This window comes from Vicugna pacos, chromosome 9 (genome assembly GCF_048564905.1).
Source record: "Vicugna pacos chromosome 9, VicPac4, whole genome shotgun sequence".
NCBI lineage: Eukaryota > Metazoa > Chordata > Mammalia > Artiodactyla > Camelidae > Vicugna > Vicugna pacos.
In genome coordinates this window covers 42,327,752-42,343,536 of record NC_132995.1, presented here as the reverse complement: position 1 = coordinate 42,343,536, position 15,785 = coordinate 42,327,752, and the positions used below count along the sequence as shown (strand labels likewise).

Genomic DNA, 15,785 nt, shown 5'->3' with positions numbered 1-15,785 from the left:
TGGAGCATCTGTTCTTATGACATAAAGCAAAGGTAGAAAAGCTCCAAAACCCTTGCTGGAGTCCATAAAATGCCCCACCACACTAACTAACCCCCATTTCCGTAATATACAGAGTAGAAAGAATTTTATGAATTAGAAAAACGTTTTAAATCAATATTCTTTACTGATGGTCGAGAACTTCAGCTTTTGACAAATTGAATGAAGGCTCAATTGTTCACTTTTAATCACCATTAACTAAAATTCATACTAATCACCTAATTAGCCTTAAGCACTGTGCACTAATTATTCTGTTATTTTGGGGTCTTACAGTTCGGCTGGAGCCTGTAATGAATACAAATTAAACTGGTTGAGCACTTAGTCTCTACTTTTCCTATCCCCATTCCATATCCATCCAGGAGATGGCCTTTCAAGCTACAGCCCTTTCTTAAACCTTAATTCCTACATTAATCCCATCTATAAAACTATTAAAACTTCTCTAGCTCCACTGATGGGAGTTGTACTAATTCTATTCCAGGGGATTAGGAAAGGCCTCTTTGATTTAGTGGCATTTGTGTAGGTGCTTGCCAAAAGGAAGAAGGAACTAGGCAAAGCTGGCTGGTGCTGTGCATTAAAGGAGTAAAAGCTATAAAGTATACATCGTGACCCATAAAGCCCCTACCTGGCTGGGCCCTCCCACCCTTCTCCTTTATTTCTCTCATCTCATCTCCAGCTACTCTTCCGCTACCCTGCTTCAGCCTCTGGGCCTTTGGACTTGCTTTTTCTTCTTCCTGGAGAGCTCTTTCCCCAGACAGTCAGATGACACACCCCCTCATCTCTTTCAGATGTTTGCTCAACTGTCCCTCTCAGTGAAGCCTTTCCTGATCACTTGATTTAAAATTGCAACTCATCTCTTCCTTCCCCTCCTACAAGCCTCCTTCTGTTTGGGGGGGGTTGTTTGTTTTGTTTTGTTTCTCTCCTTGTTTCCTTAATTTAGCACTATCTGGCTTTTGTCAGATAGGAGCTATCTATATAGCTGTCTTCCTTATGTGTGTGTATATATATAAAATCTGTCTCCCACTGCAAAAATTATGAAGACAGGAGCTATAACACAGCTCCTAAAGCAATACCTGGCCCACAGGAGGCCTCTTTAAATAATTTTTTGAATGAACAGATTTCATCAGCTTTTGCTGAGCACTGAATTCACTGCTGTAGATTCTACAGTATAGGAGATTTTTTTAAAGACACATTAAAAAAACCTGAAATAATTCATCACAAAAGTGCCTCCCAAAGTTTAAAAAGTAAATTGAAATATTCATTTAAGGAAAAAGACCCCTAAAACGTGGTCCCTGAATTCCAACCTATTTAAAGAAGTAAGACACACACAGTTAACTATAATGCAAAGCATAAGTAATAACTGCGCATTGAGTGATAGAACTGAAATGTCTTAAGTATGGAGAGAAAGAAGAGTTCAAATCTGTCCTTGAGGAGAAATCTGATTTGGGTAACCAGGACCAGTTTACAGAGGGAACAACTGAGTTGCTTCTTGGAGACTAAGTAAGCAGGGATTGGCCAGCAGAATTTTAAGGCAGAAGAGAAAACAAGGGCAAAGGCAGAGACAAGAAAGTCCAGGACACTCTCCCAGGAAAGTCCAGAGGAATTCTAGGGATACTCTGAGTTCATGTAGTTTCTTCTGCATCAAGTTTTTCTTGCCCCTAGCCCACTGTTAACCATGTAGTTTCATAGCCTCTACATTTTCCAGTCCTGAAAATGAACTCAGATCTTCACCATGCAAACAAGACCCTTCCTTCATAAAGGGCCTCACATATAAAGTTTGACATTATCACCAAATGAGTTACATGCTGAATCCCTCTACATGTGTCTGAAAGTGTTAATTTGTTAAGGTAAACTGTTTAAAATAACCGTAATTTTCATAATAATGTTTGAGATTTCTTTGCTTCTTAAAAAACAGGAGCTTCAAAAAATTGAAGTGTATACTTACTGGCAGGGGAGATACCATGATGACGATGGTGGTTTTCCCAGGGCGAGGCTTACCCATTGAACTTCAGATGTACTGACCCCTGCAATTTCCCCAAATGTGGGAAACCTGACTGCATAATTTGTGATAGCAGGGGAAAAAAAAAGTTGAAGTGTTTCAGAACTCACTTTACTTCTGAGAGACCCTGTCCCCTGTCACAGAGAGACACTCTGTGAGACCGCAGGCACTACCTTCAATTCCTTGAACATCCCCTTTGGACTTTCATACCTCAATGCCTTTACCCTACTCATCCTTCAAGATCTGGCTCCAAAGTCATGAACTCTGAAGGTGCCCCCAGATACTACACAAAATATCACTTTGTTCATAGCTATTACATCACCCAAATCATGGTGGTATATATTAGCTCTCAAGACACATTTGTTGACTAAATGAGAGTCCTTCTGAGACTTCAGGGGACTTGGAGACTAGGGTTACAAGGAAACAGAAACGGGATTAAAGGGATTATTAACCCCAAAAATGACAAAAGCTACAAAGTGTCAAGAAACTTTGTACATTAATAAGTATTCTTAATGTTTACTAGAAAATAAAGGCTCACATTCTGATCTTTCCCATCCTGACTCTTCCCCTAAATCAGCAATTCTCAAGTGTGACCCCACATCAGCAGGAGCAGCAGCACCTGGAACTTACTAGAAACACAAATTCCCTAGCCCACTCAGACCTTCTGAATCTGAGACTGAGGATGAAACCCAGCAATCTGTTTTTGCAAGCTCTCCAGGTTATTCTGATTCACACTCAAGTTTGAGAACACTGTTCTATATCATTCTTAACCCTCATGGTTACAGAATTCTCACCAACTTCAGTAAAGCCTTTTTATTGTGAAGTCTCGGTCCCATATACTCCCTCCCTTTTTAGGCAACAGGAGCAGTCAATCAAGGAAGAAATTAGAGATAGGAATGTTAGTTTTGAGTGGATTACATTTTCTAGGCATGAAGCGAAAATTTGATTAGGGTAATGGGAATGCATGTAGAAGGGACTCAGGCACCCAAAACATTTCAAAAGTGACATCAGTAAAGTTTAGCAAGAGAAGTACGAGTTGAGAATGAGCATGGAAATAAAGATGACTCAGAGATTCTTACTTTGAATGTCTTTTTTGGTAATACCATTAGTAAAAATAGGATCTCAACCTGTTAAGAAAGTTTAAGTGGGGGCAGTAGAGATAATTACCTTAGTTTTTACCTTCCTCCTGCATTAAGATGCCAAAAATTTTCAGATGGATGTGGTCAGAAAGCTAGGCTGAGGAATAAACAGGGAGTGGGCCTATAGATTCAGGAAGCATCTCTATAAGGTCATAAATATGATAAGCCTTGAGGACAGATAGTATTGCTGGAGGAGAAAACTTAAAAGAGACAAAGAGGCCAAGACAGTTCTGTGGAGGGTCCCCTGTGTACAAGGCAGGAGCAGTGAGTGCAGTGAAGGAAGGTGAGAAGCCATCAGAGAGACAGGGAGACCAGTGCAGTGAAGTATCACCAAAGTCAGGCAAGGAGAGACAGTGCAGAAAGAGGATATGGTCAGCAATGTAAAGTTCTGCATAGAAAACGAGAATGCCAAGAAATTTTAAAAAAAAAAGAGTGGGAGAGGAGGGTAGACTACCCAGTGGTAGAGTGCATGCTTAGCATGCATAAGGTCCTGGGTTCAATCCCCAGTACCTCCATTAAATAAATACATAAACCTAATTACCACCACCCCACTGCAAGAAGAATTTTTTTTTAATTGATGTGATGAACTAGAAAATTAGAAACAGCCTTCAACTGTTCTATTTCAGGCAACGGGGACAGGAAACTTTGGCTCTGGAGGTTGGAGAAAATGAATGGGGAAAAAAGTTTGACATTCGTTGGGGGAAGGAAAATGGATTTGGGCAATTATTGAAGACCCCAGGGCACTGAAGGTTTTGTTTGTTTGTTTGTTTGTTTTTGGAGATAGAATGGATAAATTATAATCAAGGAGTAAAACTGGAATGAAGACTTGAAGGAGAAAGTTTAGAATAACTCAACACTTCTGAAGATGGATGACTGAAAACTCAAGTCATCATTCAGCCAAAATTCGCCAGCGTCAATTTCTGACAGATCAGATCTCGTAATAATGGAAGCTCAGATTTGAAAGGGAATTTAGAAGTTAACGAACTACTCCTTCAGTTCAGTTCAGCAAGGAATTAGGTCCCTTGCTTATGGAAGTGGGGTGAGTATATTAATGTAAGTAGGAGATAGACCCTGGTCCCAAGTTGCTCAAAATGAAGTGGGGATAAGTAAGCAAGCAGCGGTCGGTATGACATAATAATGGATGAGAAAGCAGCTCTGGGTCGGTTTGTCTCGATATTAATCTTGATACACCACTTACTAGCCGTGTTAGCTGGGCCTAGTTGTCTTAACTAGCTGTTGCCTCTAAAACAATTCCTTTCTCTAGGGTTGTTGTGATCATTAAATTAGGTCATCTTTATTGACTAACTTTTAACAATGAGACTAATACAGGTTTTACATTTAAACGTAAAGAAGGCGATAAATAGCGGACGCTAAAGCGAATTTCCTCAGAAGGCACCCCCCGAGTGTTTGACCCCGCCCACCCTACAGGCTGGCAGCGGCTTCGCGCATGCGCGCGGGTAGCCCAGTGCTGGAAGATGTGGGCGCGGCCAGCAGGGGACGCCACTTAGGCGCGGCTGCTCTTCCCCACTCGCAGACCCAGACTGGGACTGAAGGGCGGGCGCAAACTCTGCGCACATGCGCACTTCGGCCTAGTTTGGCCAACATGGCGCCGGTGGAGCATGTCGTGGCGGATGCCGGGGCTTTTTTGCGCGACGCGGCTCTGCAGGTACAGGGAGCTCTCAAGAGGAGCCAGGTCTGGGCTGGCGGCCTCTAAAGGAGCGCGGGAAATCGGGCATCGCATTGAGTGATAAGGGCGGGTGTGAACTGGGCCGGTCTCCTCGTAGGACATCGGGAAGAACATCTACACCATTCGGGAGGTGGTTAGCGAGATTCGGGACAAGGCCACGCGCAGGCGGCTCGCGGTCTTGCCCTACGAGTTGCGTTTCAAGGATCCCTTCCCGGAATATGTGCGGCGTGGTGAGTGACTCTGCCGGCTGTTGATGGCGAACCTGGGTCCTGGGGTGCTGAGTGCACTTACTCTGGAGCTAGTTGGATTCTGGCTACTTTATCAGCAGTTGACTTAGACACTGCACTGTCTAGCAGATCGTGGTGGGAGTGGGTCGTGAGTCAGCCAGTCCTTTTGCCAGTTACTAGCTATATGCCCTTGGGTATATCACTCAGACTCTGTAGACCTCCGTTGACTAATCTGTAAAATGGTATTAATGATAGTACTTAACTCAGAGGTTGCTGGGAGCATCAAATGAGAAATAGCTCACTCAGCACAGTGTCCCGCGCAAGGGATTAAAAATAGAAGCACCCAGATCTCTTACTCTCACCCATTTTCAGTAGATGAGAGTGGTGACTGTTTTGGATGTGGAGGATGGTCTCAAGGTAGAAAAACGGATGGATTTTAGGCTTTACATTAATTCTGAAAGAAAACGATACAACTCTCACTTGGGTTAAGAGTCACTGTTGTTCTCTCCTTGGGGATCAAGGCTCAACGATCGTGCCCAGGGAGGATCCTCAGTGGTTGGAAGTGTTTTAGGGCCTAAAGGCAGATATCGGAGATGTCCTTTTGTACACTGTTAGTCTGTGACTTCTGTAGATTTCTCCAACTTACTAGCTGTGTGATCTTTGACAAGTTACTTTGTCTTTCTGAGGAAATATTAATAGTACCGCATGGGATTTGGCTGAAGGATGAAATGAAAAGCTTTAAACACAGTGCCCGGTATATAGTTAAGTGCCCAATACATTTTAGCTGCTGTTAATTAACAGCTGGTTTTTAGGAAATGTGAGCATTTTAACTTACTGTTTCTTGTGCCAGTGGAGCAGAGGACATCCCTCTGTTAATGTGTCAGAAAATATTATTGTTTGAGTTTATTGTTGATGTCTCAGTTGAGTAACAATAGCGACAGCAGCATATACTGTGGGTTAAACATGGATTTGGTGGGGGTTTTGTTTTGGTTTGGAGGGAGCAGTTTATACACAGAAACTGTCCAGTATTTATTACAAAGAAACACAATGTTTTTGTTTCATCAGACTACAGCAGTTGTTGTTGAGTTAACTTTCCTATTTTGGAATCTGATCATCCATTCTGCTAATCTACATCATTGTACTTAGAATTTTTTTGCTGGAAGAGAAGAGACCTTCTATTCTAACGTAATATGAAAGTCTAATTAAGGAACTCCTGTCATCTGCAGAATTATGCTAACTTGCAGTGACTTTCTGTTAACTTTGTTCTCTTGTTCATTCATCTACACTCAATAGGATGTCACATTAAACCCAACTGGCAGGAATCTTGGTGTTAGAGAATAACGGATGAGTTAGTTATGAGTAGGAAAAGATCAGGAAATGGATGAAAGAGTTAAGAGGTTTTTCCTGGGATACTGGTCCTAAGTTCTTTTTCATACTTTCATTGTGGTTATCCAAGGTCATATGATTCTGTCTCTAACCAAAGTTTGGAATCTCTTGTTTACAGTGACTGAGTTTTCAAAGAAAACTGGAGACTATCCCAGCCTCTCTGCCACAGATATCCAAGTACTAGCACTTACCTACCAGTTGGAAGCAGAGTTTGTTGGGGTATCTCACCTAAAACAAGAACCAGAAAAGGTAAGTCAGCAGGATTGTTGGTTTTACCTGTCTTGTTTTAACTTTTTTATTACGAGAACTGTCAGATATACAAAAGCAGAGGGAATAGTATAGTGGACCCCAATGTCCTCATCATTCTGCCTCCACACTTAACAACTCATGATTTGTCTTCATCTCTACCCACCCCTAGCCCTGAATATTTTGAACTCAGACATCATATCTTTTCACTGATAGATATTTCTTGGTGTGTCTTTAAAGATAAAGATAAGGTATGTCTCTTAAAAAAAAAAAAACCCCACAAAACAAAAACATAATATACAAAATTAATGGTTAAGTCCTTGGTATCATCAAATATCCAGTCTGTGTTCACATTTCTCAATTATCTTATAAATTGTTTAATAGTTTATTTGTTTGGATCAGGATCCAGACAAGGCTCATACAGTTAGCACGTTTGTCTCAGTCTTGACCTGTAGGTTCTTAGTGAGGGTTGGTTAAACTAAAAAAATTCAGAAAGAGAGTAAAATCAACCATAGTCTCACTACTATTTTAAAAATAGAATTCTTTCCAGAAGCAAGCAAGAAAGAACAAGTGCTTGCAATTTTTCAACCCTTGCTACCTTCAAAATTCTGGGTTCCTATTGTGCTTTTAGGGACTTGCCCACCTTGCCTGGGTTGAAAAGACTGATGGATTTGTGCCTGGGCCCTACTGGCTGTTTCCAGCCTAGAGGATTTTGAAAAATAACTAACCTTATGATAATTAATTTCAAATAGTGTTTACAAAGAATTACTTGATCTTCTCTGCCTAAAGTCATCAAATTATAGTGGACTCATGTTTCTACACTAGTTGAAAGTGTTCTCCCTTGTTTTCAACCAGGTTTAGAGCCCTCCATTCCAAAAAGTCTAAAAGTGCTGCCTAAAATACGAACTTCCATGTGTCACCAGAATGTTTTGAGGGGGTGGGAGTTAAGGGAATAGTTTTACATAAACTTTGACTCTGTCTGTGACTGAGCTTGGTTTCCCATTTTGGCATCTGTTAATTTGAGATTCCTAAAAATTGCCCTTTCCTGCAGCCTTTTGGGCAGGAGTTAGATGTTTTGTATTAGAAGCTTTAAAACAGCTTATCTTTTGACCCCAAAATTCTGATCTTAGGCATTTATCCTAAGGATATAACCAAAGGTGCTTCCATGTTTTACACATAATGGTATTCATTAGAGCTTTATGTCTAGAGACAAAAAAGAAATGTCCCAAAGTGGGCATTTGGTGGTAGTGGAATTGCTGAATAATTCTTTATATTTTTTATGTTTTCCACTTTTTAAAAAACATTGAGTATCTTTTGCTTCAATAACTGGGGGGAAAATATTTTGTTTTACTCTTCCATGTTGAATTTTCAACCTCTGTTTTTTTTGCTTAGAGCTGTCACTTTTTTCTTTTTAAAGGTTAAAGTGAGTTCATCAATTCAGCACCCAGAAACTCCTCTACACATTTCTGGTTTCCATCTGCCCTCAAAGGTAATTTCTTAAATAGGCCACACTCTGCTCTGTTCTGCTGCATGTCAGGTCTCCACAAGTTATCTGTGTACAGGGAACCAAATTGACCTAAATAAACAGCATAGTTTGTCTAGCCCTGTCTGACCTGACTTGTATGTTACATATTATTTCATCTATAACCCTTTCAATGTTCAGGTTTTAAAATTATTATTCTTTTAACCTCAGCCTAAACCCCCTCAAGCAGCAGTAGAACGTGGACCCCCAGCTGGTGAGCCTGAGGACCAAGAGTTCAGCTCCTTTGTGTTCTGGAGAAACCCTTTGCCTAATATTGACCGTGAACTACAGGAGCTGCTGGTAAGACCCTGCTTTACTATACCCTCCTGATGGCCACACACCGGCGTCTCCCTGCCACTCCCGTGGACTGGGAATTTCAATTCTGTTAACGTTTCAGATTGACAAAGGTGAGGATGTCCCAAGTGAGGAGGAGAATGAAGAGAATGGACTTGAAGAAAGGAAGGACCAGGACAGTGAGGATGACGACGGGGGTGGGTGGATAACCCCCAGCAACATCAGGCAGATCCAGCAGGAGCTGGAGCAGTGCGCGGTCCCAGAGGACGTGCGGGTCGGCTGTGTGACTACGGACTTCGCCATGCAGGTGGGCTTTGTGTCACACCTGCCACGGGCAGTGGTCCGTTGGGTTTGGGGGTGTGTACAGAGCTGTCGTGGGATGCTTTTCCTCATTTCTGGAAACTTTGCCTCTGCTCTTTGGTAATTTTTAGTTTTGCTTAGAGGTCAGGGAATCATATACTGACAGAATGTATTATTACATTTTGTTTGTTTGTGAGGTGAGTTAGTTAGGTTTATTTTTAAATGGAGGTACTGGGGATTGAACCCAGGACCTTGTGCATGCTATCACTGAGCTGTTCCTTCCCCCCAGTATATCACATTTTTAATGTTTAATATTTGTCATCTGTTGGTGCTTCTCTTTCATTCAGGGTTTATAGTGTTCTGTGTTCAGTTGAGTATTTGGATGAGGGAAGGTTTCCAGTCCAGAAATGGGGCTGTTTGTTTTGATACGTCTCTATTAAGAAAGATTGCCAACAGGGAACCTTGGCGAAGTGATGAGCACAGACCATAGCACTGGGTCCCTGTCCTTGTTTATATGTCTTAAGAGGCACCCTAAGCTGCTTTTCCTTAGCAAAAGCCCTTTATGAGCCAGACCAGGGTTTGTGAAGTTCTTTTAACTGTAGTTATACAGATGTTGAAAAAATTTTGGTTTTGCTCTGAGTTCATTTCCACTTTTACCTTGTTGGTGGCAGAATGTCCTGCTCCAGATGGGGCTGCATGTGCTGGCTGTGAACGGCATGCTGATCCGGGAGGCCCGGAGCTACATCTTGCGCTGCCACGGCTGTTTCAAGTACGTAGCCCGGTGCCCCTCTATAGAACATCCTCCTCTCTTCCTATCCCTTCTACAGACTTCTTGAAAGAGAGCCTTCTGTTGTGTACAGTTATTGTCTCCCTCTGTCACATCACTCCTACGAGGCCAAGGTTCCACCCCGACCAGGGCACTGAAACCCCTGGGACAGAGGTGGGCAGGGACCTCCCACCTGACACATCCTAGGGGTATTTTTAGTCCTTACTTTTGTGGTGTAGGATTAAGGGTGTGGGGTTCTGGAGCAGAGTCCTAATCATTTAGTGACATGTACTGAAATGTTTTCGGATGGAATGACTTCTGGGTAATACACAAGTGGGAGGAATGGGTGGGAGTAGAGATAAAGCTGGTGACGGGTACATGGAGGTTCATTGTGCTCTTTTGTCTACTTTACGTTTGATTCTTTTCTTTTTTTTTTTTGTAATGGAGGTACTGGGGATCAAACCCAGTACATTGTGCATGCTAAGCATGTGCTCTACCACTGAGCTATACCCTCCCCCCTGACATTTTTTATTTTGAAGACTCTGGATCCAGATTGCGTGGGTTCCAATCCAGATTCTATCTCCTCCTAGCTTTGTGACTTTGCATAATTGGTTAACTCTTCTGTCCTTCACATTCTTACGTGAAATCAGAAGGGTGGCTGTGACGAACTACGGAGGCCATCACATAAAAGAGCACATGTCTGGCACAGAGGAAGCCCTCCGTTCATGTGGATTGTTGGTTCATCGACCACGCCCTTCTCTCCATTTCCTTTCTGACTCTTGAATTGGTTCTTCTTGTGAGAGGGGCTGGTATTCTGTGGGGAGGCCACCAGATCTCAGAGGTCTGGCTGGAGTGGGAGAGACTATACTGCAGCCCTGCTGTCAAAGCTTGGCCCTGGGGACATATCCCTGCGGTGGTTTCCAGCCTTTCCGAGACTGAGTCTAGACACAGTGGCCGTCATGTAGATCATTTCCAAGAGCCCCTTGTTGTGGAGGCCTGTGTGTGCTGCTTTCTGAAGCAGCAAACTGTCTCTCACTGTCTCCTTAGTGCTGTTCCACTGAGGGTAGAATAGCCCAGTTGGAGCCAGCCCAGTTGGAGCCTTGCTCCCCGACAGGCTTAAAAACAACCAGTTCCTTGTGGCTTGGCAACCCAGCCCTGCCACCATCCTCTGCAGGTCTGCCCAGGAGCCACTCCTCAAAGTTGCCTCTACAGTCTTCCCCATCTTCAGTGTGTAAACATCCCAGGCTTATGACAGTGAAGCTTCTTGCTTTGTGAAATCTCATTTCCCTCATTGTCCTTTGTTACAGAAGTACTGAGTTAACCTTCATTCTCAGAAACACTTGGAAATGTTCTCCGTTCTTGTCCAGCCCCAGTGATAGTTTCTTGCACAGAACAGTTAGTTCCTAGCACCTGTTGATGGGGACTTAGTTCACTGGCAGAGACTGTAGGTAAAGGGCTCGGCTTCTCTGGCAGTTTCACACAGCTCTTGCCTTCTGACCACTGGGAACTGAGGGAGAATTCCTCAGGGACAGACACCAGGGCTCCTGCTTGTCCTTGACAGCACAGCTTTTCCTGTCCAAGGTCCACAGTTGGGGTTGAGGGGGCAAGAAAGAGGAAGGCCTGTGGTTCTGCCCTCCACACCCACACCCATTCAAGTGTCTCCTGTATAATTTGTTAATAAATTCTCAGCACCTCCAAGAACTGCCTCCTGGCTTTATGCCCAGGTCAACATTTGGGGACAAGGTCTTCAGTAATTGCGGTAATAACGTAATAATATGCCCCTTGAGGAAGTTTGGTGGTGTGAAGAGCACTGATTGTGGAGCCAGATGCCCTGGGCTGATACCTGCACTGCTAGCTCTGGGGCTTTTACCATGCCCCTGTTTCCCCATCTGTAAAATGGGGATACACTTACCTCATAGGGTTGTTCTGATGTTAAACTTGTAGAACAATGTCTGACAAAGCTCAGTGAGAGTTCATTATGAATTTAACGACATTCTGCTCAATTTTCGTACTTACTCAGTTGCTCCTTATGCCACTTACCTCTTCACCGGGAGCAGTGCAGCAGCGGTTTGCCTCTGTCAGCAGCAGGAGGCGGGTGTGCGGTGCAGTTCAGCTGTGCACATTTCTGGTGTCTCCTCCTCCTCTGAGGCCCCACTCACCTTGCACGCCAGGCCTGGGTTTGCTGCCTGCGGCTCCAGGGCAGTGCGTCTCCTTTGTGCCTCCAGGACAACATCTGACATGAGCCGAGTGTTCTGTTCACACTGTGGAAACAAGACCCTGAAGAAGGTGTCTGTGACCGTCAGTGACGACGGAACCCTGCACATGCACTTTTCCCGCAATCCTAAGGTGCTGAACCCTCGGGGCCTCAGGGTGAGTACGCGTCTCCCACTCCCTTAACAGCAGGGCCCAGATTCAAAAGATTAGAGAGGACAAACCCATCTCATGGTTTCTACAAGACAGGTGATGAAAGCCTGTGATCCAGGTACCCAGACAGATGGGGAGAGTGCACAACAGCCTCCATGCAAGGTTTTTGAGGAGTTTGCAACCTAACGAGAAAGAACCCCTAATTCCAGGCAGGAAATAACAAGGGCCAAATACTTGTGGGGTCACAGAGAGGGGGATCATTTTCAGTAAGGTGGAGGTTAGATCTATGCAGAAGTTTGAGGATGGGCAGAATTTCCAGAAGCTTCGAGAACCAAAAGGGAAGGGGTGTGTAAACGCTCAGCACAAAAGAGGTTCTGGGCTGGATACACGGAGGCTGGGGATTTGTTTTACACGGCGGCTGGGGATTTGTTTTGAGGAAATGGGAGAGAAAGTTGAGAGACAGGTGAGTCTGAGTGTTGCTGACCTGGCACTGAGTTCTCCAGCTGTGACAGATGCCACTAATGCACAGGAAGGGTTTAACTTTGTTTCAAAATAATTTTAGATGCATAGAAAAGTTGCTGAAAGTATAAATTCCCATTTACCACTCACTTAGATTTCCCAGTTTAACCTTTTACCACATTTGCTTTCATATGTATATACACATACGTACACACACACACACACGTAAATTTTCACCTTAAATCCTCTGAGTAAATTGTACATGATGTTCCTTTGCCCCTAGGTACTTTAGTGTGTTTCCTAAAACTAGAACTTTGTCTCATATACCCACCATGTAATTAACAAAACCAGAAAGTTAACATTGCTACAATACTATCATCTCACCTATGGACAGTGTTCGAACTTCGCCACAACATTTCCTGTAGAGCATTTGAAGGAGGTTTCGGGATCCAGGACCCCCAGTCTAGGATCGCACATTGAATTTGTCACATCTCTCTAGTCTCTTTTAAACTCATTTAAACGCAAGTAGTTTCTCAAGTCTGTTGTCCTTCATAACCTTGACATTATTGAAGAATCCAAGGCAGTTGCTTTGTAGAATATCACTTACCTGAAGTTCCTTTGGTGTTTCCTCGCGGTTAGATTCGGGCTGTGCGGTTTGGGCAGGAACACTCAGCAGTGATGCTGTGCAAGCCTTCGCAGTGCATCCTGCATGGCTGAATAACTAGTGCCCAGTACACTGGTGATAGTAACTTTAATCACTTAGTTAAGGTGGCTTCTTGTGTACCCACAGTATAATTACCAAACTCAAGATTACCAGATATCCTGTAAGGTTATTACTTGTAAGTAATAAGTAACTTAGGCAAAGATAGCCTGATCCTGGAGGCGCAGGTCGTGTGCTTGGTGCTCAGTGGGCAGTGACGGAGCCTCGGCCGAGTTGCGGCGGGAGCTTCACGTTAACAGGCTCTGACGGGTATGAATTGGGATCGCACCCCCCTCATGGCCTTTCCTGTCCTCTATGCAGTATTCACTCCCCACTCCCAAAGGGGGCAAGTACGCCGTCAACCCCCACCTGACGGAGGACCAGCGCTTCCCCCAGCTGCGGCTGTCCCGGAAGGCCCGGCAGAAAACCGACGTGTTCGCGCCCGACTACACGGCCGGGGCGTCTCCCTTTGCGGAGAACGACGTCTGCAGCCGCTCGGCCGACCTGCAGGTCCGCGACTGCGCCCTGGGAGCCGGCAGGAGACGCCTGAATCCCAATGCTTCCAGAAAGAAGTTCGTGAAGAAAAGGTGAAGCCACGCGGGCCGCCGAGGCGCCTGGCTCTCCTTTTCGGCCGGCCGCACCGCCTCCCAGCTTCCGGGGCTCCTGGGACTTGGGTGTCCCGGGCTGCGGGTGTGGCGGAGCCCGGCCCTCCCTGGGCCCCGCGGTCCGCAGCCCCGGAGTTCCTGCCCGCGAGGGGTCTCACGAAAGCACAACGGTCCCTGGAGCAGATCTTTGACCTTCAACGAAGACAGCTTCCAAGTGAAAATATTTTTCTAATAAATGTGCTTGGACGTGTCTGTGCGTTCTCTGTCCCCCTCCTCTTTTTTTTTTTTTTTTTTTTTTTTTTTGCTTCTTAGATAATTTGAGGCAAACTTCAGGTGTACACCCAAGGATCAAGCATAATAAAACTAAGAGCTACCTTTTTTCTTTCTTTTCAACTTATTTTGAAACTTTTTAGCCATCCAGGAAAATTTAGTAGTGACCTAGAATCTCCCACTGTTACCATTTCTCCTCGTTTGCTTTTTCCTTTTCTATGCACACACAAAATATCGCCTAGGAAAGGATATTCTCTTACATAATCACAGCACAGCGATCAAATTTGGGACTTTTAACATTGATACGTTACTGTTATCTACTATAACAATTCACATTTTATCAGATTATCCCAGTACTGTCCTTCATAGCATTTCCCCCCAATTCTGAAGTTTCGCAGTTTTTGTCTCTTGTGAAATTGACTTTGTAATAATTCAAGCTAGATTTTAAAAAGGTCCGTACATTTGGGTTTGACAGACGGTTTCCTCATTACCAAATGGAGGTCAGGCACTTTGGGCAGGAATTCTATGTAAGTGATCACTGGGTCCTCAGTGCACTACATCTGAGGTTAGCTTATTACATGGTAAGTCAACCTGCTGAGTACAAGATTTCTAAGTTACATCGATAGTATATACATACACAGTGCTAGCTTCAAGTTTTCATTATATTAGGTTTTTTTTTCCTGTTTGGCTTTCTTATCCATTTGTATATAGTTAAATTTTTTGGTTTAAATTCAGTTTAAGGTTTTTCCTGTCCTATTTTTTTTAATACAAAAACTAACATGGTTCCAAAAGTCAAAACTTAAGTATAAAGTCAAAACCAAAAGGGATACTTAAAGCCATTTGGCTCCCCTACCCTATTTACCCTTAACCTCTTGATAGTGTTTCGTTTTTCTCTGACTTACCTTGTGGGTTTGCCAAAGTAAGTGTGGGTTGTATATTTTGCTTTTTTTCTCCCACTGAAGGCAGTATACTTTATTTTTTCCCACTGGAAACCACTCCCTGTTAGTTCATAGAGTTCTTCCTTGTTCTTTTATCAGCTGCCTAGTACTCCATTGTTAAAAGCTACCAATTCAAGCACTTAACGATATTACAGGCTCTATAATCTGTATTAGCCCATTTAGTCTATAGGACATCATTATGAGGTATGGGTGCTGTTACCTTCAACAGTCTTGGCACACATCATGTGATGATCTTGTTTCCTCCCCCTCTTCTGTTCTATCAAACGTACAGAAAAGTAAGGGCTAACACCCATGTACACAACACCCAGCTTTGTCGAGTCTTAATATTTTACTGTGTTTACTTAAGAAATACATTTCAGATAACAAAAATTACACATTTGTAAAGAAAAAAACTTGCAACTACCCAACTTCACCATTTGCAGTGCAAAAGCAACCCCAAACAATGCATAAATGAAATGTCTGTGGTGAACAGCTATCAAGAGCTCCAATAAAACTTCATTATTAAAACAGCCAAAAAAAAAAAAAAAAGGCCAGATTTGACCCATGGACTATAGTTTGCCAACCCCTTATTATGTGGTCTGCCTACTCCCACCCAAACTTCACATCACTCTTCCCCTTCCCACTTTATTCCTATCACCATTTGACATATTAATTATTGTCTCTCCGGTTATGGCTGCATAAATATCTCAAAGCTTAGTAGCAGAGAACAAACGTTTCTTACACGTGGATATTGTGGGTCAAGGACAGCTTCGTGTATTCCATTATGTCTGATCCTCAGCTGGAAGACTTGAAATCGGGGGCGGGGAGGGGCTCGATTCATCTAAAGACT

The 15,785-nt window shown here is 43.6% G+C and overlaps 1 protein-coding gene, 1 long non-coding RNA gene and 1 pseudogene across 2 annotated transcripts; 2 read left to right on the top strand and 1 right to left on the bottom strand.

The window, feature by feature from the left end:
* Nucleotides 1-1,970: 1,970 nt before the first annotated feature.
* On the top strand, nt 1,971-2,145 carry LOC116281982 (U1 spliceosomal RNA; annotated as a pseudogene).
* A 2,534-nt stretch (nt 2,146-4,679) lies between these two features.
* On the top strand, nt 4,680-13,977 carry NOB1 (NIN1 (RPN12) binding protein 1 homolog). The gene is made up of 9 exons (XM_006203780.4): nt 4,680-4,837; nt 4,956-5,088; nt 6,590-6,720; nt 8,135-8,206; nt 8,411-8,539; nt 8,637-8,840; nt 9,505-9,602; nt 11,825-11,969; nt 13,444-13,977. The coding sequence occupies exons 1-9, from the start codon at nt 4,775-4,777 to the stop codon at nt 13,711-13,713; spliced, it is 1,245 nt and encodes a 414-aa protein (XP_006203842.2). The 5' UTR covers nt 4,680-4,774; the 3' UTR covers nt 13,714-13,977.
* LOC140698174 (uncharacterized) lies at nt 4,954-5,856 on the bottom strand. Its single transcript, XR_012075744.1, has 2 exons — nt 5,448-5,856; nt 4,954-5,317 (listed from the first exon to the last, which is right to left on the bottom strand). It is a non-coding gene; the product is annotated as an uncharacterized lncRNA (long non-coding RNA).
* Nucleotides 13,978-15,785: the final 1,808 nt, after the last annotated feature.